The sequence below is a fragment of the Mobula hypostoma genome, chromosome 3, assembly GCF_963921235.1.
Source record: "Mobula hypostoma chromosome 3, sMobHyp1.1, whole genome shotgun sequence".
Classification (NCBI taxonomy): domain Eukaryota; kingdom Metazoa; phylum Chordata; class Chondrichthyes; order Myliobatiformes; family Myliobatidae; genus Mobula; species Mobula hypostoma.
The window spans coordinates 232,848-256,655 of NC_086099.1; the positions used below are offsets into that span (position 1 = coordinate 232,848).

General features: G+C 42.6%; 1 protein-coding gene across 4 annotated transcripts in view; it reads left to right on the plus strand.

Moving 5' to 3' along the window:
* LOC134343793 (NACHT, LRR and PYD domains-containing protein 3-like) overlaps window positions 1-23,808 on the plus strand; it is a 120,029-nt gene that overhangs the window by 57,443 nt on the left and 38,778 nt on the right. For 3 of the 4 annotated variants that reach the window (XM_063042528.1, XM_063042529.1, XM_063042530.1), the window contains one exon: window positions 11,231-11,397. In XM_063042528.1, coding sequence (XP_062898598.1) covers window positions 11,231-11,397 — 167 coding nt within the window. Of the gene's footprint in view, window positions 1-11,230; window positions 11,398-17,564; window positions 21,039-23,808 lie in introns of those variants that run through there. The other variant, XM_063042531.1, reaches the window with a different exon arrangement.

Below are 23,808 nucleotides of genomic sequence, written 5' to 3' on the forward strand. Positions count from 1 at the left end.
AATCCTCTACACTGTCTACAACACCACCAACCTTTGTGTCCTCTGCAAACTTGCCAACCCACCCTTCTACCCCCACATCCAGGTCGTTAATAAAAATCACGAAAAGTAGAGGTCCCAGAACAGATCCTTGTGGGACACCATTAGTCACAATCCTCCAATCTAAATGCACTCCCTCCACGACTACCCTCTGCCTTCTGCAGGCAAGCCAATTCTGAATCCACCTGGCCAAACTTCCCTGGATCCCATGCCTTCTAACTTTCTGAATAAGCCTACCGTGTGGAGCCTTGTCGAATGCCTTACTAAAATCCATATAGATCACATCCACTGCACTACCCTCATCTATATGCCTGGTCAACTCCTCAAAGAACTCTATCATGCTTGTTAGACACGATCTGTCCTTCACAAAGCCATGCTGACTTCCCCTGATCAGACCATGATTCTCTAAATGCCTATAGATCCTATCACTAAGAATCTTTTCCAACAGCTTTCCCACCCCAGACGTAAGGCTCATTGGTCTATAATTACCCGGACTATCCCTACTACCTTTTTTGAACAAGGGGACAACATTGGCATCCCTCCAATCCTCCGGTACCATTCCCGTAGAGAACGAGGACATAAAGATCCTAGCCAGAGGCTCAGCAATCTCTTCTCTTGCCTCGTGGAGCAGCCTGGGGAATATTCCATCAGATTCCAAGACAAATTCCAAGCCAGAGTGCAAAGTAAATGGCAGGATACTTGGTAGTGTGGAGGAGCAGAGGGATCTCGGGGAACATGTCCACAGATCCCTGAAAGTTGCCTCACAGGTGAATAGGGAAGTTAAGAAAGCTCATGGGGTGTTAGCTTTCATAAGTCGAGGGATAGACTTTTAAGAGTCGCAATGTAATGATGCAGCTCTATAAAACTCTGGTTAAGCCACACTTGGAGTACTGTGTCCAGTTCTGGTCGCCTCACTATAGGAAGGATGTGGAAGCATTGGAAAGGGTACAGAGGAGATTTACCAGGATGCTGCCTGGTTTAGAAGGTATCCATTATGATCAGAGATTAAGGGAGCTAGGGCCTTACTCTTTGGAGAGAAGGAGGATGAGAGGAGACAATAAGAGGAATAGATCGAGTGGATAGCCAGCGCCTCTTCCCCAGGGCACCACTGCTCAATACAAGAGGAGATGGGTTTAAGGTAAGGGGTGGGAAGTTCAAGGGGGATATTAGAGGAAGGTTTTTTACTCAGAGAGTGGTTGGTGCATGGAATGCACTGCCTGAGTCAGTGGTGGAGGCAGATACACTAGTGAAGTTTAAGAGACTGCTAGACAGGTATATGGAGGAATTTAAGGTGGGGGCTTATATGGGAGGCAGGGTTTGAGGGTCGGCACAACATTGTGTGCCTATGGACCTGTCCTGTACTGTACTATTCTATGTTCTATGAAAAGAAGAAGAGTGGAGAAGTGGAGGAGTACGGGCAACACAAATCTGTGGAGAGCAGTTGTCACATAAGTGGATAACCGCCTGCAGAAACGTGGAGATGATGGCAGGATCCATGTTTGGGAGGGCTGTGCGCTTGATGATCTGCACCGTATCCATTACATTTTAGGGCATTGGTGCATCCATGCCAGGCTGTCATGCAGCCTGTCAATTTACTGCATTGCATATTCATGGAAATCTGTCAACGTTTCAGATGTGATGAGAAATCTCCGAAAAATGCTCAAACATTGAGGCACTGCTGTGTTTTCTTCAGAATTGCACTCATATGCTTGGCACAAGACAGTTCCTCCGAAATAATAACATCTCGGTATTTGAAGTCGCTAACCCACTCCGCTTCTGGTTGTCTGACGAGAAATGGCTCAGGGACCTCTGGTCTCTTTCTCCTGAAGGCTGTAATCAGTTCCTTAGACTTGCTGACATTGAGTGAGAACTCTTGCTGGACAGTAACCGTCACCCTGGACCGTTCGAATGGAGCTGTTGTACGCTGCCTTACAAAAAGCAATTCTGAATCCATACACTCACATTGGTGATCACCAATTCCACCTACATTTAGCTGGTTCAGTAATTTGCATTTAACGGGCTGCGACAACTTTACAGAGTTTCCTCAGCATCCGTGGTTTCAGTGGGGATCATTTTCTCACATTCTTCATGCAGAGCGTTCATGGCTTGACGAGTGGCTGGTAGTCATGAGTCAAGCAGCGTTACCGCCCCCATCCCCCCACCCCATATGTATCCTGCCAATTTTTACATAAAATGAGGAATCACAGACTGTTTATTCTGGCATTGGATCCGTGGATCATTCTACACACTTGCAGTTTGTAGACATTGGAATAAGAGAACATGTGGTAAATTTCAAGATCGGAACCCGAGTGCAGAGGCAAGACAGACTCCGTTATAGGAGCAACAAGCTTGGCAACAAAGCCATCTATTTCATCATCTGAATCATTTATATACAGCAGGAAAAGACGTGATCCGAACACCGACCCCTGTGGAACACCACTCGTCATGGGACAACCAACCAGAAAAGGATAATTTTATTCCCATTCGCTGCCTGATTGAAGGGCGTCCTTTTAGAACTGAGATGCGGAGAAATTACTTTAGTCAGAGGGTGGTAAATCTATGGAATTTGTTGCCACGAGCGGCTGTGGAGGCCAAGTCATTGGGTGCATTTAAGGCAGAGATAGATAGGTTCCTGATTAGCCAGGGCATCAAAGGGTATGAGGAGAAAGCAGGATTGTGGGGATGACTGGATGAAGTGGATCAGCCCATGATTGAATGGCCTACTTATGCTCCTACATGTTGTGGTCTTATGGTCTTATGTTGAAAGGCATAGACAGAGAAGACGTGGAAAGGATGGCTCCCATGGTGGGAGAGTCTAGGACAAGAGGGTACAGCCTCAGGATAGAGGGGCGTCCTTTCAAAAATGAGACACGGAGAAATTTCTTTAGACAAAGGGCGGTGAATTTATGGAACTTGCAGCTGTGGAGGCTGTTACATAACTCATGGGTATTTTGTGTCTGTCTTATGACTATGGTGTAATTGAGTATCTGATGAGCATGATGTAATGGTCTTGCGGAGGTCACATGGTGTAATTTCCCCGCCGATGTGAGGTCACATGATGACATGTTCTCACCAGGTATATAAAGGGAGACCTCTGGTGTGACACAGTTAGTTTTTCCAGTTGAGTTTTAAGTTTAGTTTGTTGTTTAATTCGTCAGATACTCCGTTATGCTGCATAATTGTCTTATGATGCAGTTTCGTTTTAAAGTGGAGTTCCACTTTCTATCGTAAGTAGTATTGGAGAGTGAAGACCTTACCAAAGCACAGGAATTCGATGAGTCGAGTAAAGCTGATGTCGTTTGGTGGTTTTGGAGAGGATCAACCTCTATTGAACCTTCGTTCAAGAAATAGTGACCTGCATTTTGAGATATCAGTGCTGGGTCCATTGTTACTTGTCATCTATATCAATGATCTGGATGATAATGTGGTAAATTGGATCAGCAAGTTTGCTGATGATACAAAGATTGGAAGTGAAGTAGACAGTGAGGAAGGTTTTCAGAGCCTGCAGAGGGACTTGGACCTGCTGGAAAAATGGGCTAAAAACTGGCAGATGGAGTATAATACTGACAAGTGTGAGGTATTGCACGTTGGAAGGACAAATCAACGTAGAACATACAGGGTTAATGGTAAGGCACTGAGGAGTGCAGTGGAACAGAGGGATCTGGGAATACAGATACAAAATTCCCTAAAAGTGGCGTCACAGGTAGATAGGGTTGTAAAGAGAGCTTTTGGTACATTGGCCTTTATTAATCAAAGTATTGAGTATAAGAGCTGGAATGTTATGTTGAGGTTGTATAAGGCATTGGTGAGGCTGAATCTGGAGTATTGTGTTCAGTTTTGGTCACCAAATTACAGGAAGGATATAGATAAGGTTGAAAGAGTGCAGAGAAGGTTTACAAGGATGTTGCCGGGACTTGAGAAACTCAGTTACAGAGAAAGGTTGAATAGGTTGGGACTTTATTCCCTGGATCGTAGAAGAATGAGGGGAGATTTGATAGAGGTATATAAAATTATGATGGGTATAGATAGAGTGAATGCAAGCAGGCGTTTTCCACTGAGGCAAGGGGAGAAAAAAACCAGAGGACATAGGTTTAGGGTGAGGGGGGAAATGTTTAAAGGGAACATTAGGGGGGGCTTCTTCACACAGAGAGTGGTGGGAGTATGGAATGAGCTGCCAGAAGAGGTGGTAAATGTGGGTTCTTTTTTAACATTTAAGAATAAATTGGACAGATACATGGATGGGAGGTGTATGGAGGGATATGGTCCGTGTGCAGGTCAGTGGGACTAGGCAGAAAATGGTTCGGCACAGCCAAGAAGGGCCAAAAGGCCTGTTTCTGTGCTGTAGTTTCTATGGTTTCTATGGTATATCCTCTGCTAAAGCAGGAAGGATTGTGCACTGTCTATTCTCCAGAGGAAAATGTCAGTTCCTTTAAACCATTTCATTTCCATCGTCGTGAATCCTGCGGACAAGGCAGATTCCTGCTGGGATCGGCAGTAACGTAACATCTTCAAGGAATTCTTTACTTCAGGAAAGTCTCTCCCAATTGACTGTATAAATGTCTTGGACTTTCAAATTTACCATTCTAAGAACTGTGTTCGAATTTACCACTTTTGGAACTGTTTTAGCATTTACCCTTTTAAGAACTGTTCCAGAACACAAGATAATCTGCAGATGCTGGGATCAAAGCAACACTCACAACACGCTGGAGGCAGATTCCTGCGTGTTGTAAGAACAGTTCCAGAGTTGCCGTATAGCAGTTAACCTCTGATTAAGTTAGTCGTGTAAATACATTTCGCTATTTTTGAGCAGAGTTTAATAAATGTTTGTTTGTTTTTATAAAACCTGACTCAATTGATAATGATTGTTGCTGGTCACATGACAAGGCCACGTTCTTGGTTTTATTTAAGGCAGACATTGATAGATTCTTTATTGGACATGGCAACAAAGGTTATGGGGAAAGGCCGGGAACTGGGGTTGAGGATGAGACTAAAAAAAAGATCAGCCTTGATTGAATGGTCGAGCAGTCTCGGTGGACCATATGGCCTAATTCTGTTGCTTTGTCATATGGTCTTATGGTAATGAGATGGAGGAAGAAGTTGTTGATTTGCGATTTTGTCCAGTCCACAGAGCCACTGCTCTCTGGCTAAAGAAATTCGTCTTCACCTGTATTCTAAAAGGACGCCATTCTCTTCTGAGGCTGGTCTTAGACTTTTCCAACATTACAGCCATCCTCTCCACAACCAATCTAAAAAAGTCCTTTCACCATTCGATTGGTTTCAATGAGGTCACAGTCATTCTTTTAAATTCTAGTGAATACAGGCCCAGGGCCATCAGATGCTCTTCATGTGACAAGCCGTTCAATCCTGCAATTATTTTTGTGAACCTCCTTTCAACCATCTCCAGTTTCAGCATAGCTTTTCTAAGATGAGGGGCTCAACACTGCTCACAATATTCCCAGTGAGGCTTCACCATTTTCTAAAATAAATAATCTTCATTATATCCTTGGTTCGATATGCTCGTCTCTTGACATGAATGCCTACATTGTATTTGCCTAGTCACCACAAACTCAACTTGCAAATTAACCGTAGCAAATCCTGCATAAGGACTCCCAATTATTTTGCACCTCAGTTTCTTGTATTTTTTTCTCCATTTAGAAAATAGTCAACACTTTCATTTCTTTTTTATGAATTGCATTACTGTACACTTCCCAACACTGTACTCCATCTACCATTTATTTATTTATTCTCCTAATCAGTCAAAGTCCTTCTGTAACATCTCCACTTCCTCGAAATCTCTGCCCCCACAACTATCTTCAGATCGCCTGCAAATTTGCAGCAAACCATAAATTCTGTCATCCAAATTAATGACATACAGTATAACGTAAAAAGAACCAGACCTAACCCAGACCGCTGGGGAACACCACTACCCACACAGCCAACCAGAAAATGCTCCCTTTATTGGCACTCTTTGCACCTTGCCAAACAACTACTGTTTTATCCATTCTCGATTCATTCCTGTATTACAATGGGCTCGTAGCTAATTATGCAGCCTCACGTGTGGCATCTTTTTAAAGGCCTTGTGAAAATCTAACTACAGACTATCAACTGATTCACTATTGTCTATTTGTTCCTTCTTCAAAGAATTCCAATTGATCTGTGAGGCAAGATATTTTGCTGAGAAAGCTATGACCTACTACCTATTGTATCATGTGCCACCAAGTATTTTGAGACATCCTTAGTAATAGACTGCAACATCCTCCTAACAACTGACGTCAGACAAACTGGCCTATAGTTTCCTTTCATCTGCCTCTCTCCCTTCTTGAAGCATGGAATGGACATTTGGGATTTTACAAACTTCTGGAACCATTCCAGAATCTATTGATTCTTGAAAAATCATTATTAATGCCTGTACGATTACTTCAGCCACTTCTTTCAGAACTCTGGAAAGTGCAACATCTGGTCCAGGTGACTTTTGTACTTTCAGACCTTTCATTTTCTCAAGACCCTTCTCGTTACTAATGATAATTTCATACACTTAATAACTGTAAAAGCTTTTATAGATATGTAAAAAGGAAAAGACTGGTAAAGACAAATGTAGGTCCCCTACAGACAGAAACAGGTGAATTGATTATGGGGAGCAAGGACATGGCAGACCAATTGAATAATTACTTTGGTTCTGTCTTCACTAAGGAGGACATAAATAATCTTCCAGAAATAGTAGGGGACAGAGGGTCCAGTGAGATGGAGGAACTGAGCGAAATACATGTTAGTAGGGAAGTGGTGTTAGGTAAATTGAAGGGATTAAAGGCAGATAAATCCCCAGGGCCAGATGGTCTGCATCCCAGAGTGCTTAAGGAAGTAGCCCAAGAAATAGTGGATGCATTAGTGATAATTTTTCAAAACTCATTAGATTCTGGACTAGTTCCTGAGGATTGGAGGGTGGCTAATGTAACCCCACTTTTTAAAAAAGGAGGGAGAGAGAAACCGGGGAATTATAGACCGGTTAACCTTACGTCGGTGGTGGGGAAACTGCTGGAGTCAGTTATCAAAGATGTGATAACAGCACATTTGGAAAGCGGTGAAATCATTGGACAAAGTCAGCATGGATTTGTGAAAGGAAAATCATGTCTGACGAATCTCATAGAATTTTTTGAGGATGTAACTAGTAGAGTGGATAGGGGAGAACCAGTGGATGTGGTATATTTGAATTTTCAAAAGACTTTTGACAAGGTCCCACACAGGAGATCAGTGTGCAAACTTAAAGCACACGGTATTGGGGGTAAGGTATTGATGTGGATAGAGAATTGGTTAGCAGACAGGAAGCAAAGAGTGGGAATAAACGGGACCTTTTCAGAATGGCAGGCAGTGACTAGTGGGGTACCGCAAGGCTCAGTGCTGGGACCGCAGTTGTTTTCAATATATATTAATGACTTAGATGAGGGAATTAAATGCAGCATCTCCAAGTTTGCGGATGACACGAAGCTGAGCGGCAGTGTTAGCTGTGAAGAGGATACTAAGAGGATGCAGGGTGACTTGGATAGGTTGAGTGAGTGGGCAAATTCATGGCAGATGCAATTTAATGTGGATAAATGTGAAGTTATCCACTTTGGTGGCAAAAATAGGAAAACAGATTATTATCTGAATGGTGGCCGATTAGGAAAAGGGGAGGTGTAACGAGACCTGGGTGTCATTATACACCAGTCATTGAAAGTGGGCATGCAGGTACAGCAGGCGGTGAAAAAGGCGAATGGTATGCTGGCATTTATAGCGAGAGGATTCGAGTACAGGAGCAGGGAGGTACTACTGCAGTTGTACAAGGCCTTGGTGAGACCACACCTGGAGTATTGTGTGCAGTTTTGGTCCCCTAATCTGAGGAAAGACACCCTTGCCATAGAGAGAGTACAAAGAAGGTTCACCAGATTGATTCCTGGGATGGCAGGACTTTCATATGAAGGAAGACTGGATGAACTGGGCTTGTACTCGTTGGAATTTAGAAGATTGAGGGGGGATCTGATTGAATCGTATAAAATCCTAAAGGGATTGGACAGGCTAGATGCAGGAAGATTGTTCCCGATGTTGGGGAAGTCCAGAACGAGGGGCCACAGTTTGAGGATAAAGGGGAAGCCTCTTAGGACCAAGATTAGGAAAAACTTCTTCACACAGAGATTGGTGAATCTGTGGAATTCTCTGCCACAGGAAACAGTTGAGGCCAGTTCATTGGCTATATTTAGGAGGGAGTTAGATATGGCCCTTGTGGCTATGGGGATCAGGGGGTATGGAGGAAGGCTGGTGCAGGGTTCTGAGTTGGATGATCAGCCATGATCATAATAAATGGCGGTGCAGGCTCGAAGGGCTGAATGGCCTACTTCTGCACCTATTTTCTATGTTTCTATGTTTCTATGACACCTGACACCTGGAACTTTCACCATATTGCTGGTGTTTTCCACTGTGAAAACTGATGCACACTACATATTGATTTCCATATCCACTCTTAACTCTCTTTTACACTTTTTGTATCTGAAGAAACAGTTGCTATCCGATTTAATATTATTGGCTTACTTAGCTCTTGTGAGTGATGGAAGTGGTGGAGTCTGTGGTGGCCAGTGCTATCATGTTTGCTGTTGTGTGCTGGGGCAGCAGGCTGAGGGTAGCAGACACCAACAGAATCAACAAACTCATTCGTAAGGCCAGTGATGTTGTGGGGATGGAACTGGACTCTCTGACGGTGGTGTCTGAAAAGAGGATGCTGTCCAAGTTGCATGCCATCTTGGACAATGTCTCCCATCCACTACATAAGGTACTGGTAGGGCACAGGAGTACATTCAGCCAGAGACTCATTCCACCGAGATGCAATACAGAGCGTCATAGGAAGTCATTCCTGCCTGTGGCCATCAAACTTTACAACTCCTCCCTTGGAGGGTCAGACACCCTGAGCCAATAGGCTGGTCCTGGACTTATTTCCTGGCATAATTTACATATTACTATTTAACTATTTATGGTTTTATTACTATTTATTATTTATGGTGCAACTGTAACAAAAACCAATTTCCCCCGGAATCAATAAAGTATGACTATGACTATGACTATGTGACGAGAACAGTCAAGTCTGTTTCACCTCTAGACAGGCACTGATATTGAAGACACCTCTAGCATTAATTTCTGAAAGTCACCGCCAGATAATTGAAGCATTTCTGGGATTTAAGAGATTGCGCGTTAACAGAGAATTTTGGGTTTTGGAAGGACAATCATTAATTTCCAACTGGTTTTCTGGGCTGCAGTGGAATGGAGATGAAGGGTGTTTTCAGAATCTGTTTTTGGTAGCCGAGCTGAGAATATTACCAGTGTTGAGAATGGCCCAGGAGCAGGAGACAGCTCATTACAGAGAAAATTGTGGTCTGTTTGGATATTTTAATGCACTAATCAAAGTCTGGGCTGAGGACAAATGGTGAACGTAGTTTTCTAAAAGGATGCTTTAGGTCCTTCTATGCGGAAATGGCGCAGAGTCTTTGAAGAATATAAACTAGCAGGAGACAAACACGAATGAAAGAAGGCCATCAGGGGTAGGATTAATGTGAATCCCAAGACATTTCAACTTGGTAACGAGAACGGGTAACACACATATTCAGGAGGGTTTCAGCAGGTCAAGCAGCATCTATGGAGGGAAATGAATAATCAATGTCTGGGCCGAAACTCCGAATCAGAAACAATCGATACAATCTCCTGTAATTGAAATATTCAGTCACAAGCAATACCCTGCTGAATCTTTTCTGCACCCTCTTCAGTACAAATACATCCATCCGGTTGTATTGTCACTAGAAGTGCACACGCTGTTCTGACTGGCCCAACCAGCTTATCAAATTGTCAAAAGACCTCCCTGCAAGTGTGTTCTGTGCTGCAACAAATGACGTCAAAATGTTAACAATTGCCTCCACACATTGCCGACTTGAGCCGTTACATTCACTGACCTTTGCATTTATTAAAAATTCAAAATTCACTGTGAATTTATTATCAAAGTATACATCTGTCACCATATACAAGTCCAGGATTAATTTCCTTGTGAACAATCTGCACAACTGGATACAAAAATGACCAGGTGAAAGGAATCAGATGTTAATGATAGAAAACTACTCAGATTGTTGGCTTGTGACCAGTGGTATCTATGGGTGCTGGATCCACTGTTTGCTATCTGTATTAAAGATTTGGCAGATAAAGTTGTCAATGTCGTTCGTACGTTTGCAAATGCTACCGGAATTGCTGGTACATTGGACAATGAAGGGGAATATAAGATCATAAGATATAGGAGCAGAATTAGGCCATCTACCCATCGAGTCTGCTCCAGCATTCAATCATGGCTGATCCTCTTTTTTTCCTGCTCCTCAACCCCAGTTCTCAGCCTTTCCTCCTTAACCTTTGATACCATGTCCAATCAAGAACTTATCACTCTCTGCCTTAAATACACCCAACGACCTGGTCTCCACAGCTGCATGTGGCAACAAATTCCACAAATTCACCATCCTTTGGCTAAAGAAATTTCTCCACATCTCTGTTTTGACAGGGCGCCCCTTTATCCTGAGGCTGTACCTGTTTGCCCCAGACTCTCCCACCATGGGAAACTTCCTTTCCTCATCTACTCTGTCAAGGCCATTCAAATTTATTATAAATTTACTCGGGGATGGAGGGAAGTGCGCCAAGGAATAGATGCACTTGGAGGGTTGGTCAGAGAGGAGAAAATATTATGTGAGTGTGGTACATGTGGTGTAGTGAGGCACCGGTTACCCCACTACAGGAAATGTACTACCTGAAGCGAAGATTTGTATGATGTGTATTGGAGGAAATGCAGCTGTCCAGATTAAGAGAATTCCTTTGGTGTGAATTAAGGGAATGTAGTCGCTTGGATGAAGAGAGTATCTCAGAGAAGCAAGAATCATTGACAGCCCCAGTATTTATTGGCCATAATTGAACTGGATGAGAGGGTGGTTTGGGAGTAGGTCTCCGGGGAACTGGTCCTTCTGGTAAACTGATGTCCAGAGCATTGTTATGTTGGTTTTAAAAGATCAGGAGAAAATCCGTGTTTTGTAGCTAAATGTAGTTAACACTAAGATTCGAGACATGATTGGTTTGCTGCGTAAGGTGACAGCAGTGGAGATGAGGGATATTCGAGTTGATGTCTACCTTATCCGTTTTATATTCACAGCTACAGAATCTACAATCTCTGATTTCCTGGCACAGTGGGGTGAATATCGACTGTACCAGCTAACAAAGTTCTACAGGGACAGACTGAAACAAGCAATTGAAGAAAAGGTTGAAAGACTGGGCTGGATGTTGACAAAGGAGGGGCATTTCAGTGCACAAGAAAATGAGGTGAGTATTTAATGTATTGTCACGTAACTGTTGATATCAGAGGGAATAGTGATAATCGCCTGCACGTTCTAGAATTTATATCTGACTCTGGGAATTATATTTCTGGCTTGTCTCCAGCACATCTGGTTTCAGTTGTAAAAGCCTGTTCAGGTGGGGAGCACTGGAAACTACAGGTTCAGCGTACCCTTTTCTTCTTGCACCTGCTGTAATTATCGGTAATTACCAAGGGGTATGATCAACACCTCATATACCATCTAGGTAGTCTCCAGCTCCTTGGTATGAACATAGAATTCTCCAACTTCCGGTAATTCCCTCGCCCTCCCTTCCTCTATCCCTATGTCACTCTGCCCCCTCCCCCAGCTGCCTATCACCTCCCTCATGGTTCCGCCTCCTTCTACTACCCATTGTGTTTTCCCCTATTCCTGCTTCACCTTTCCTGCCTATCACCTCCCTGCTTCCCCTCCCCCACCCCTTTATCTTTCCCCTTACTGGTTTTTCACCTGGTATCTACCAGCCTTCTCATTCCCACCCTCCCCCCACCTTCTTTATAGGGCCTCTGCCCCCTCCCTCTATAGTCCTGACGAAGGGTTCCGGCCCGAAACGTTGACTGAGCATTTCCACGGATGCTGCCCGACCTGTTGAGTTCCTCCAGCGTGTTGTTAGTGCTGCTTTGATCCCAGCATCTGCAGATTATTTTGTGTTCACTGTGCAAGATCTACCCTGTGTGGTTCTACCATGGGGCAACACTTGCCACGTGTCTGCATTGAATTGCATCTGCTATTTTTCAGCCCATTTTCCAGCTGGTCAGCTGCAAGCCATGATAGCGTTCCTCGCTGTTCACTAAACTTCCAGTTTTGGTATCATCTGTAAATTTGCTGATCCAATTAACCATATTGTTATCCAGATCATTGATATAGATGATAAAGACCGATAGGCCCAGCACCCATCGATCCCTGCGACACTCCAATAGTTACAGGCCGACAGTCAGAGACTTAATTATCTACTACACCTCCTTGGCTTCTTCCAGGAAGGCAATGCCTATTCCAATTGACTACCTCATCCTGAATGCTGAGTAACTGAACTTATTGTGTCATAACCAAGGATCGGCATACAGAAGAATCGACCATTGCGCTCGTCAAAATGCAAGTGTCATTTCATTATTATTTCATTGTGACGGCATTTAACTCCATTCTTTTCATCATACTGCTTGTCGAGACCTGAGCCGCCTGCTTGCATTCGGTCTTGCTTCAGAAGTTGGTCTGTCTAGTAAACTGACTCTGCAGACTAGCGGTAGACGTTTTGTATTTAATTATTCAGACTCCGCCTTCCGCTTGTGGACATGTAAGACACAGTTTCTTTCTGTCCGCCTTTAATTTCTCCCTTTTCTGACTCAAATTTTGAAATTTTAACTTTATTCAGTCGGATTTTGTAGAGTGACAGTTATAATTGTGTCTAACACAAGAAGCACCAAAAGAAATTCTGAAGCAGGCAACGGTAAACCGAAAAAAGCTGTCAAGACTTCAGAGGAGCCACCCTGGGTAAATAGATTAGAGTCTCAAATCAGCTATATCGTTATTGGATTAACCAAACTAAAAGAAAGATTTCTCCCTTTGGAGGAAAAAAATCGACTCTTTGAGCCTTGATCTTAAAGAGGTGAGTCGAAATGCTGCTGATACTTCTTCTGGTCTGGGAAAGGCTCAACAATGGATCATGGATTTGGAGGCTCGCTCTCGTCGGAACAATATTAGAATTGTTGGATTAAAAGAGAATCGGAATCCGCCGACACACTGGACTAGTTTGCTAAAATGTTTCAATCGTTATTTCTGGAGGCTTGTGTGGAACCGCCAGAAATTGAAATGGCTCATAGGGTTGGTGCTTTAAAATTCTCGGATTAAAGTAAAAACAGGCATGTCGTTGTACGCTTCCTTCGTTTCAGACACAAAGACCGTACTATTAAGCTTGCAAGGAAACAGGTTGTTCAAATTTCAGTGCTCTGAGATTCGTTTTTTCGAAGATTATCCACGTGAAATTGTTCAGAAACGTTTTGGATTCACTGCTGCAATGCGTACGGCTCATCAAAGACAGTTGCATCCATCTCTTCAATATCCAGCTAAATTGAGGCTTTTTGTCAAAAATTCTGGGGTTCGTATTTTTGAGGACCCAGCCGAAGCATTGCGTTTTATTAATTCTCTCCCTAAAGAGTCTGAAGCCTGAAGTTTAAATGATTTACAATTGTTTGATTGTCTCGTGACGTAAGGAGTGATGAGGTCGGAAGATTTGATGGGTATAGAAAGTCTTTGCCTTAAAACGTACTTTTGGCTCTGTTATAGACTGGTTTAGATGGTTTTAACTTCAGAAGATTAATGTGGGAACTGTCAAAAGACTAGATAACTTTCAGCCATCTAGAATTTTTTTCTGCTTGTAGCATTTAAATGAACTAATTGCTTTTTCTCTTTGTATGCCTTTGCTAAGAATTTGTAAGTAATTATTCGGGTTTCTTTACGGTTTAAAGATAGATTTAATAATTTAAAGATGGCGATTGTTTTTCTCCTGAGCAAATATTTCAAGAATTTTTTTGGACGTGTTTTTCTTCCTTATCTAATATTATGAAAGTTACTTTCAAAACTGAAGGTCGTTTCTAATTAACTGTTGTTTTCAACGCAATTGTAATGAGCCGTATGCCGACTGCAATGAGTTGTATATCCAGAAGAGGGAGACAGAGATTATTCTTTCCATTTTTACCTTTTATTCAGGCAGGTGGAGTTTATAATTGCTTCTTATGCAGTCTTTGGGGCTTGCGTGGATTGATATCGACTTCTTCCCGGGCCTTGTAGGTTGGGTGGGTTTTCTCCTTTTTTCTTTTCTCATTTTCTATCCCCATTATGGAATTCTGGAGCGTACACAAATTACTATTATTGTTGTTTATCTCCACCATTCTCAATTACCTTATCCTAACATGCATCTAATTACTTTCTCTAGATATAAAGTCTCATGATATTTAAACAGTTAAGTGTTTTAACAATCAAGATTTGAATAGCTCAGACTCAGCAGAAAGCTGCTGATCGGGCAGTCGAGGTCAAGTGACCAAACATTTTCAAAAGCTCAAACAGATAAGTAGAGGGATAGCTCAAGCGAAGTGGCCAGTGGAAAGCGGCCAGTGAAGGAGTAGAGCTTTGAGGCTTTGACTCGAGGGGCTTCGACGAGAAGAGGCGGAGGACGAACTTGTTCCCAGTTAGTTCTTACAATGTCTCCTGAGATGGTGATGTGCCTCTCATGTGAGATGTGGCAGTCTTGGGGGAACTCCCCTCTCCCACAGAGTCACATCTGCCAGAAGTGCATACGGCTGGGCGATCTGGAAGACAGTGTAAGGAATCTGGAGCAGCAGATGGATGACCTTCGACTCATAAGGGAGAATGAGGCAGTCATAGATGAGAGCTACAGGGAGGTAGTCACACCGAGGCTGTCAGAAGCAGGTCATTGGGTGACAGTCAGAGGGGGGAAAGCGTAGGTGAGCAGACAGGTAGTGCAGAGCACCCCTGCAGCCATTTCCCTGATTAATAAGTTTACCATCCTGGATACTGTTGGCGGGGACGACCGAGCAAGTGTGAGCCACGGTGGTAGGCCCTCCGGCACTGAGTCTGACCCTGTGGTGCAGAAGGGTGGGACGGAGAAGAGGAGAGCTGTCGTCATTGGAGACTCTATAGTCAGGGGAGCAGACAGGAGATTTTGTGAACGTGAGAAGGACACCTGCATGGTTTGTTGCCTCCCGGGTTCCAGGGTCTGGGATGTCTCTGACCGGGTGCACGACATCCTGGTATGAGAGGGAAAGCAACCAGAAGTCGTGATACATGTTGGGACCAACGACATAGGCAGGAAGAAGGATGAGGGCCTGAAGTGTGAGTTTCGGGAACCAGGCAGAAGGCTGAAGAACAAGACCTCAAGGGTGGCGTTCTCAGGATTGCTGCCAGTGCTATGTGACAGTGATGGTAAGAATTGGAGGAGATGGCAGTTGAATGCGTGGCTGAGGAGTTGGTGCAAGGAGCAGGCTTTTAGACTTTTAGATCATTGGGATCTCTTCTGGGGAAGGTGGGACCTGTACAGATTGGATGGGTTGCACCTGAACTCGAGGGGGAGCAATATCCTTGCAGGTAGGTTTGTTAGCGTGGTTCGGGAGGGTTTAAACTAATTTGCATGGGGGATGGGACCCAGAGCGATAGAGCAGTGAAAGAAGTGCATGGAGTAAAGCTAGATCTAACATACAGAGAGGCTTTGAGGAAAGAGAAGCAGAATAAATGGTGTAAAGACAGTAAGGTAGAAGGGCTGAAATGTGTGTACCTCAATGCAAGAAGCATCAGGAACAAAGGTGATGAACTGAGAGCTTGGATACATGCATGGAATTATGATGCAGTGGCCATTACAGAGACTTGGCTGTCACCAGGGCAGGAATGGATTCTCAATATTCCTGGATTTCAGTACTTTAAAAGGGATAGGGAGTGCAGAAAAAGAGGAGGAGGGGTGGCATTACTGGTCAGGGATACCATTACAGCTACAGAAAGGGTGGGTAATGTAGCAGGATCCTCTTTTGAGTCAATATGGGTGGAAGTCAGGAACAGGAAAGGAGCAGTTACTCTATTGGGGGTATTCTATAGGCCCCCTGGTAGCAGCAGAGATACAGAGGAGCAGATTGGGAGGCAGATTTTGGAAAGGTGCAAAAATAACAGGGTTGTTATCATGGGTGACTTTAACTTCCCTGATATTGATTGGCACCTGATTAGTTCCAAGGGTTTAGATGGGGCAGAGTTTGTTAAGTGTGTCCAGGACGGATTCCTGTCACAGTATGTGGACAGGCTGACCAGAGGGAATGCCATACTAGATCTAGTACTAGGTAATGAACCGGGTCAGGTCACAGATCTCTCAGTGGGTGAGCATCTGGGGGACAGTGACCACCGCTCCCTGGCCTTTAGCATTATCATGGAAAAAGATAGAATCAGAGAGGACAGGAAAATTTTTAATTGGGGAAAGACGAATTATGAGGCTATAAGGCTAAAACTTGCGGGTGTGAATTGGGATGATGTTTTTGCAGGGAAATGTACTATGGACATGTGGTTGATGTTTAGAGATCTCTTGCGGGATGTTAGGGATAAATTTGTCCTGGTGAGGAGGATAAAGAATGGTAGGGTGAAGGAACCATGGGTGACAAGTGAGGTGGAAAATCTAGTCAGGTAGAAGAAGGCAGCATACATGAGGTTTAGGAAGCAAGGATCAGATGGGTCTATTAAGGAATACAGGGAAGCAAGAAAGGAGCTTAAGAAGGGGCTGAAAAGAGCAAAAAGGGGGCATGAGAAGGCCATGGTGCGTTGGGTAAAGGAAAACCCCAAGGCATTCTTCAATTATGTGAAGAAAAAAAGGATGACAGGAGTGAAGGTAGGACCGATTAGAGATAAAGGTGGGAAGATGTGCCTGGAGGCTGTGGAATTGAGCGAGTTCCTCAATGAATACTTCTCTTCGGTATTCACCAATGAGAAGGAACTTGATGATGGTGATGACAATATGAGTGAGGTTGATGTTCTGGAGCATGTTGATATTAAGGGAGAGGAGGGGTTGGAGTTGTTAAAATACATTAGGACAGATAAGTCCTCGGGGCCTGACGGAATATTCCCCAGGCTGCTCCATGAGGCGAGAGAAGAGATTGCTGAGCCTCTGGCTAGGATCTTTATGTCCTCGTTGTCCACGGGAATGGTACTGGAGGATTGGAGGGAGGCGAATGTTGTCCCCTTGTTCAAAAAAGGTCGTAGGGATAGTCCGGGTAATTATAGACCAGTGAGTCTTACGTCTGTGGTGGGAAAGCTGTTGGAAAAGATTCTTAGAGATAGGATCTATAGGCATTTAGAGAATCATGGTCTGATCAGGGACAGTCAGCATGGCTTTGTGAAGGGTAGATCGTGTCTAACAAGCCTGATAGAGTTCTTTAAGGAGGTGACCAGGCATATAGATGAGGGTAGTGCAGTGGATTTGATCTATGTGGATTTTAGTAAGACATTTGACAAGGTTCCACACGGTAGGCTTATTCAGAAAGTTAGAAGGCATGGGATCCAGGGAAGTTTGGCCAGGTGGATTCAGAATTGGCTTGCCTGCAGAAGGCAGAGGGTGGTGGTGGAGGGAGTACATTCAGATTGGAGGATTGTGACTAGTGGTGTCCCACAAGGATCTGTTCTGGGACCTCTACTTTTCGTGATTTTTATTAACGACCTGAATGTAGGGGTAGAAGGGTGGGTTGGCAAGTTTGCAGATGACACAAAGGTTGGTGGTGTTGTAGACAGTGTAGAGGATTGTCGAAGATTGCAGAGGGACATTGATAGGATGCAGAAGTGGGCTGAGAAGTGGCAGATGGAGTACAACCCGGAGAAGTGTGAGGTGGTACACTTTGGAAGGACAAACTCCAAGGCAGAGTACAAAGTAAATGGCAGGATTCTTGGTAGTGTGGAGGAGCAGAGGGATCTCGGGGTACATGTCTACAGATCACTGAACGTTGCCTCACAGGTGGATAGGGTAGTTAAGAAAGCTTATGGGGTGTTAGCTTTCATAAGTCGAGGGACAGAGTTTAAGAGTCGCAATGTAATGATGCAGCTCTATAAAACTCTGGTTAGGCCACACTTGGAGTACTGTGTCCAGTTTTGGTCACCTCACTATAGGAAGGATGTGGAATTAGATAAAATTTCTAAGCAAGTTAAAGAGTTAGATAACATCAATGCAATTTCTCCAAACGTTGATTTGTATAAAAGAAAAGTGGAATTACAATCACAATATTATTTATTATTAACTTATCCTATTGAAGGATATTTGCTTAAATTAAAAAGTCAGTTTTATATATTTGGGGATAAAAATAATAGGCTCTTAGCTTCCCAATTAAGGGCAGCGAGAGCTAAAAGACAAATTTTAAAGATTCATAATGATAATGGAGATATAGTAAGTAATCATGAAGACATTAATAATATATTTCAGGACTTTTATTCCGAGCTTTATAAATCTCAATTTCCTGCAGACTCCTCCAAAATGAAGGTTTTTTTTTACATAAGATTAAATTTCCTCAAATTACTGTCGAAGATCAATAGATCCTTGATGGTCCAACTACTGAGCATGAAATTCAGAAAGCTGTGTTGTCAGTGCAATCAGGTAAAGCTCCTGGACTTGATGGTTATTTGGTAGGATTTTACAAAAAATTTGAAAAATTACTTTTTCCTCTATCTTTTGGAAAATATTTCATGAATCTTTTGAGAAGGGTAATTTACCTCCTTTTTATGAAGCTTCTGTTTCCTCAATCCTTAAGAAAGATAAAGATCCCACTGAATGCTCATCACATAGACATATTTCGCTATTAAATGTGGATGCAAAAATTCTTTCTAAGATAATGGCTAACCATTTGGAAACTATTTTAACTAAAATCATCTCTACGGATCAAACATGTTTTATTAAAGGCCGGTACTCTTTCTCCAATGTTTGGAGATTGATGAACATTATATACTCATCACTATCCAAGATACCCCAATGTCTTATTACTCTTGATGCAGAAAAGGCATTTGATGGAGTTGAATGGACATATTTGTTTAATGTATTAGGAAAATTTGGCTTTGGTAATAATTTTAATACGTGGATTCAAATGATCTATAAGAATCCTATTTCTACCGTTATTACTAATAATTTCAGGTCTCCTTTTTTCACTCCCACGAGGAACTAGACAGGGATGTCCATTAAGTCCTTTATTATTTAATCTTGTACTGGAGTCTTTGGCTATAACACTCCCTGAAACTAAAAATATTCATGGTATCTCAATAAATGGGACCACACATAAGATTTCTCTTTACGCAGATGATCTTTTGGTGTATATTTCGAATCCTGAAGAATCTATTCCTAATCTTTTGGAAACATCAAATGATTTTGGAAAATTTTCTGGCTATAAACTCAACTTAAATAAAACTGAATTGTTTCCATTAAATGCTCCTGTTTTTATATATAACGAAATTCCATTTAGAATTGTGAATTCTTTTAAATATTTAGCTATTATCATTACTAAAAAAAATAAAGATCTTTATAAAGCTAATGTAGTTCCTTTAATGGATTCTATGAAACAATTATTTTCTAGATGAAACCACTTACACTTTCTTTAATAGGTCATATTCATGCCGTGAAAATGATGATTTTACCTAGATTTTAAAATAATTTTCAAAATATACCTATCCTTTTAACTAATTTTTTTTGATCAAATTGATACTATTATTTCGTCCTTTAATTGGAATAATCAAAACCCAAGCATTAATAAGTATCATTTACAAAAATCTAAAAAAAGATGGTGGACTTGCACTACCTAATTTAAGATTGTATTATTGGGCTGTTAATATTTGACAATTATGCTTTTGGGTATATTGGCTCGATAGGAGCCAAAAACCAGCTTGAATTGATTTGGAATTAAAAGCTATCAAACAATTTTATTTAACCTCATTATTAGGAGCTCCATTACCTTTACAAATTGCTAAAATTCCAGATTTAAATCTCTACCCTGTTATTAAACAGTCCTTACAGATTTGGTTTCAGTTTCTCATGTGACGAATACACATAGATAAGATGTTAGCTGTCCTGTGTGAACAGCAGTTGGTCTGCCACCTGTCTTCAAGAGAGAGATAAGGGACACAATGAAACAGCACCTGGAGATGTATAGAGAGCTGTCTAGAGCGGCTCCCCCTTTGAACCCTGAACTGTTTGAAGTGATGGACAGGTGATACCCCAGCAGGGGGATAAAAAGGGACAGGTTCGCTAAGGCAGGACACACACAACACCCGAGGTAACGAGACCCTGGAAGTGGTGCGCCTCTCACGAGTCGGTGGGAAGTATCGGACCTTAAACGCACAGGGTGGAAAGGTACGATCAGCGGGAACCCGGTGTGTGTCCACCCTCGCTTGGGTGCCGGGTTCACTGCAGAGGATCGACCGCATCTGGAGGAGGGGTCACAGTCGGTGACCTCAGGTGATATCACCAAGGACCTGCCCAAAAGCTGCTTGTAAGCCATATCGCCGGTCTATGAGTGAAGCCGTGTCTGAATGATCAGTCGTTCCCGTTCTCTCTCTCTCTCCCCCCACGTTGTCCATCGCCATGGCAATGATTGCTGCGAACTGAACTAAATTGGACTGAACTTTTGTGTCACTTTGAAATTTGGTCATTTACCCCTAGACAACGATAGAGTTTGATTGATGCTGTTATCTTAATTCTGTGCACATGTGTGTTTATCATTGCTGAACTGTTGCATTTATTATCCTTTCGATTACTATGTTGCTTGTTCCTTTAATAAAACTTTCCTAGTTCTAGTAATCCAGACTCCAACTGAGTGATCCATTTCTGCTGGTTTGGCAACCCAGTTACGGGGTACGTAACACTCAACTCTTTTAATTTGAAACAATTTAAATTGTCTAGTTCTTTATATTGAAATTTTCTATTTAAACCATCAATAACCAATCCCATTTTTCTCTTATGGAGAAATAAGGGGATCTGTTTTTTTTGTAGATTTATTTTGCGGTGGTCGATTGATGACTTTTGAAGAGTTAATCAGCAAATATTCTCTCTCTCAGACACACTTGTTACAATATTTTCAGGTTAGACATTTTTTTACAAAAATACTTATCTAAGTTTCCATATAAGCAAGAATCTGACTTGTTGGATACTATTTTAAATATGAATCCTTCAGTGAGAGGTTCCATTGGTAGAATTTATAATTTATTTTTACTACAAAAAGGTAACCTCTCACTAAAGATTAAACAAGACTGGGAGAGAGAACTTAATATGACCTTTGTTAATGAAGATTGGTTGCAAGTTTTGAAAATTATCAATTCTTCTTCGATATGTGCCAGTCACTGTTTAATTCAATTTAAAATTGTTCATCGTTATTATTTAACAAAGGAGAGACTATCCAAAATATTTCCTAACATAGATAACTATTGTGATAGGTGTAAAACTGAAGTAGTCATTTTGTCACATATGTTCTGGTCAAGTTCTTCATTAAAATCCTCTTGGAAATCTTTATTTTCTACAATTTCTAAAGCTCTGAAAATTAATATACAACCTAATACATTGACTGTATTATTTGGAATAGTTCCACATCATATTCAGGGTATTTCATCTTCAGACCAACATGTAATTGCATTTGTCACATTTTGGCAAGAAGGGCTATTTTATTGAAATGGAAAGATACCTCTGTCCCTACATTAATTCAATGGTTTTCTCAAGTAATGTTATGTCTTAGCTTGGAAAAAATTAAAAGTAGAACTTTTGATCCTCGATTTGATTTTGAGAGAAGATGGGGCTCTTTTGCCAAATATTGTCATTTAATTTGAATTAATTTATATGGTTCCCTTCCAATCTTATTTTATATAAATGTGAATTGGCAGTTGATGATTTTTCTTCTTTATTTATATAGATGATTGTAAGTCGTATTGCTCCAGGAGCTGGTTGCTAATGGGGTTTTCCCTCTCTCTTTTTTCTTCTTTTTCCCTTTTCTTTCTCTTGTAGTTACTGTTCCCCCCCCCCCTTTTTTAGTAGTTGGGGTTCTCTTTTTCCTTCTTTTCTTTAATAAAAAATATTTTTTTCATTATCATATTATTATTTTTTGATAATTTTTTTCAGCTTTATTAACTATATATATTAATTTCTTGTAATCTTGTACCATTTTATATCTGTAGAATGTTTTGTATCAATAAAGAGGTGTTAAAAATGAAATGAAATCAATTATTCATTTCTTCCAGATTGTTGGCTTGGTGTTCCATTTGAGAGATTTAGTTAACAGCCCTGTTTGGCCTAGCGTTTATTGTTTTCCTTTCCCTCTAACTCTGTTCACATTAACGTCTGTGAACTATTGACCAGTTCTAGTGTCTCTCTCGCTCTCTCCGCTCCTGGGTCATATCCGAAGATACTGACAGCAAGTCTCGATACACAGAGGTGGACCCAGCAGAGAGAGACAGCTGCCGACCTTGCCTCTGAGATTGCTTGATCAGATAGGGGACAAGCTAGAGGCAATTGAATCTGTTCTGAGCAAAGTTACAGAAGCAATGAGGGAGATAATCTCGTGCCGACAAGTGAGACTCATATGGAGGAACAGGTATCATCCCTCGCAGCAACTATACAACCGCTCACCACAGACAATCAGAGTCAGTTGCCTGTGGTAACCTGTCTCACGGACGATGTCCACGAGCTTAGTGCGGACAGCCAGCGTCATCTGCCAGCCATTAGCGTTCTCGCCAATTCAGCACCTCAGTACGCGTCAGTCTCATTCTCAGCATCTCGCAGGTCTTCTGCTACTAATATTCCCGCTGTCGGACCTGAACTGACTCACGCATTCGAAACCCGACAGACAGGAACCGTATTCCTCCACCAGAAAGATCCTGATGGCTGTACGTATTTTATTACCCAGTGTCAGCTGGCATTCAAGCCCAGTTTGCTAGTTTTATTGATATGCGCGAAGACTGTCGTACATGAGTCAAACTCCCAGATGGATCTCAAATCAGCCTGTTCTGCACTTTACGGTAGCAAGGATACCCCGCAGTCCAGTCTTTCCTACATTTTGTTGCAGAGTGAAGGATGGTTTTGCAGCACGGGCGAAGGAACCTGCCCACTGTCTCCTGGACTGCGCCAAAGCAAAGGGACAGTGAGAGCCTGTGCAGTCAAATTCTGCATTCTTACAGTCAAGGCGGGTCAGAATGAGTGATCCCACATCATTGTTTTCCAGCGTGGACAGAACACAGGGGTTCCGAACAGACGCGTAGGACAGTCTGGATGACCTGACTAACCTGGCTATTCGAGTTGATGATGGGTAACTGAGTGGCGCACGGAGAGTATGTTTCAAGCTTCCCACGCTCTCTCTGATCACCATCTTTCACCGCACTCCCGGTCCTCCCACTCTGTCACAACCCAGCACCCAGTCAACGGAGGCGCCTGTGCATGCGTGGCGCGTGCGCCTGTGTCAGGAAGAACAAGAAGGCGCAGGGGAGCAGGTTCCTGCCTTTAATGTGGCTGTACAGGACATCTGCAGGTGGCATGTTCCAACCGTCCAGTAAAAGAGGGTACCCGTCAGTAGGGAGGGAAGTCCTGACGAGTCGTTTATGTATTTCATAAACTTTCTCTAATTATGTAATACTAGCTGCTGCCTTATCGTGGGGGTGTTGGACCCATGACCGCAAGGAGTTTATCGACTCTGCTGCAGCCGTGAGTCTCATAGACATCTCAAACCAACGACAAGGGACTGGACGGTCGTCATCCGCGCTTGAGCCACTGCCATCATTCTGTCGAACCCCGCAAACTTGTGCCCGAAGGCGACCATCGTGAAGAACTCTCCATCTGGTTGAATTGCCTGAACAGCCACTGGTACTTCGT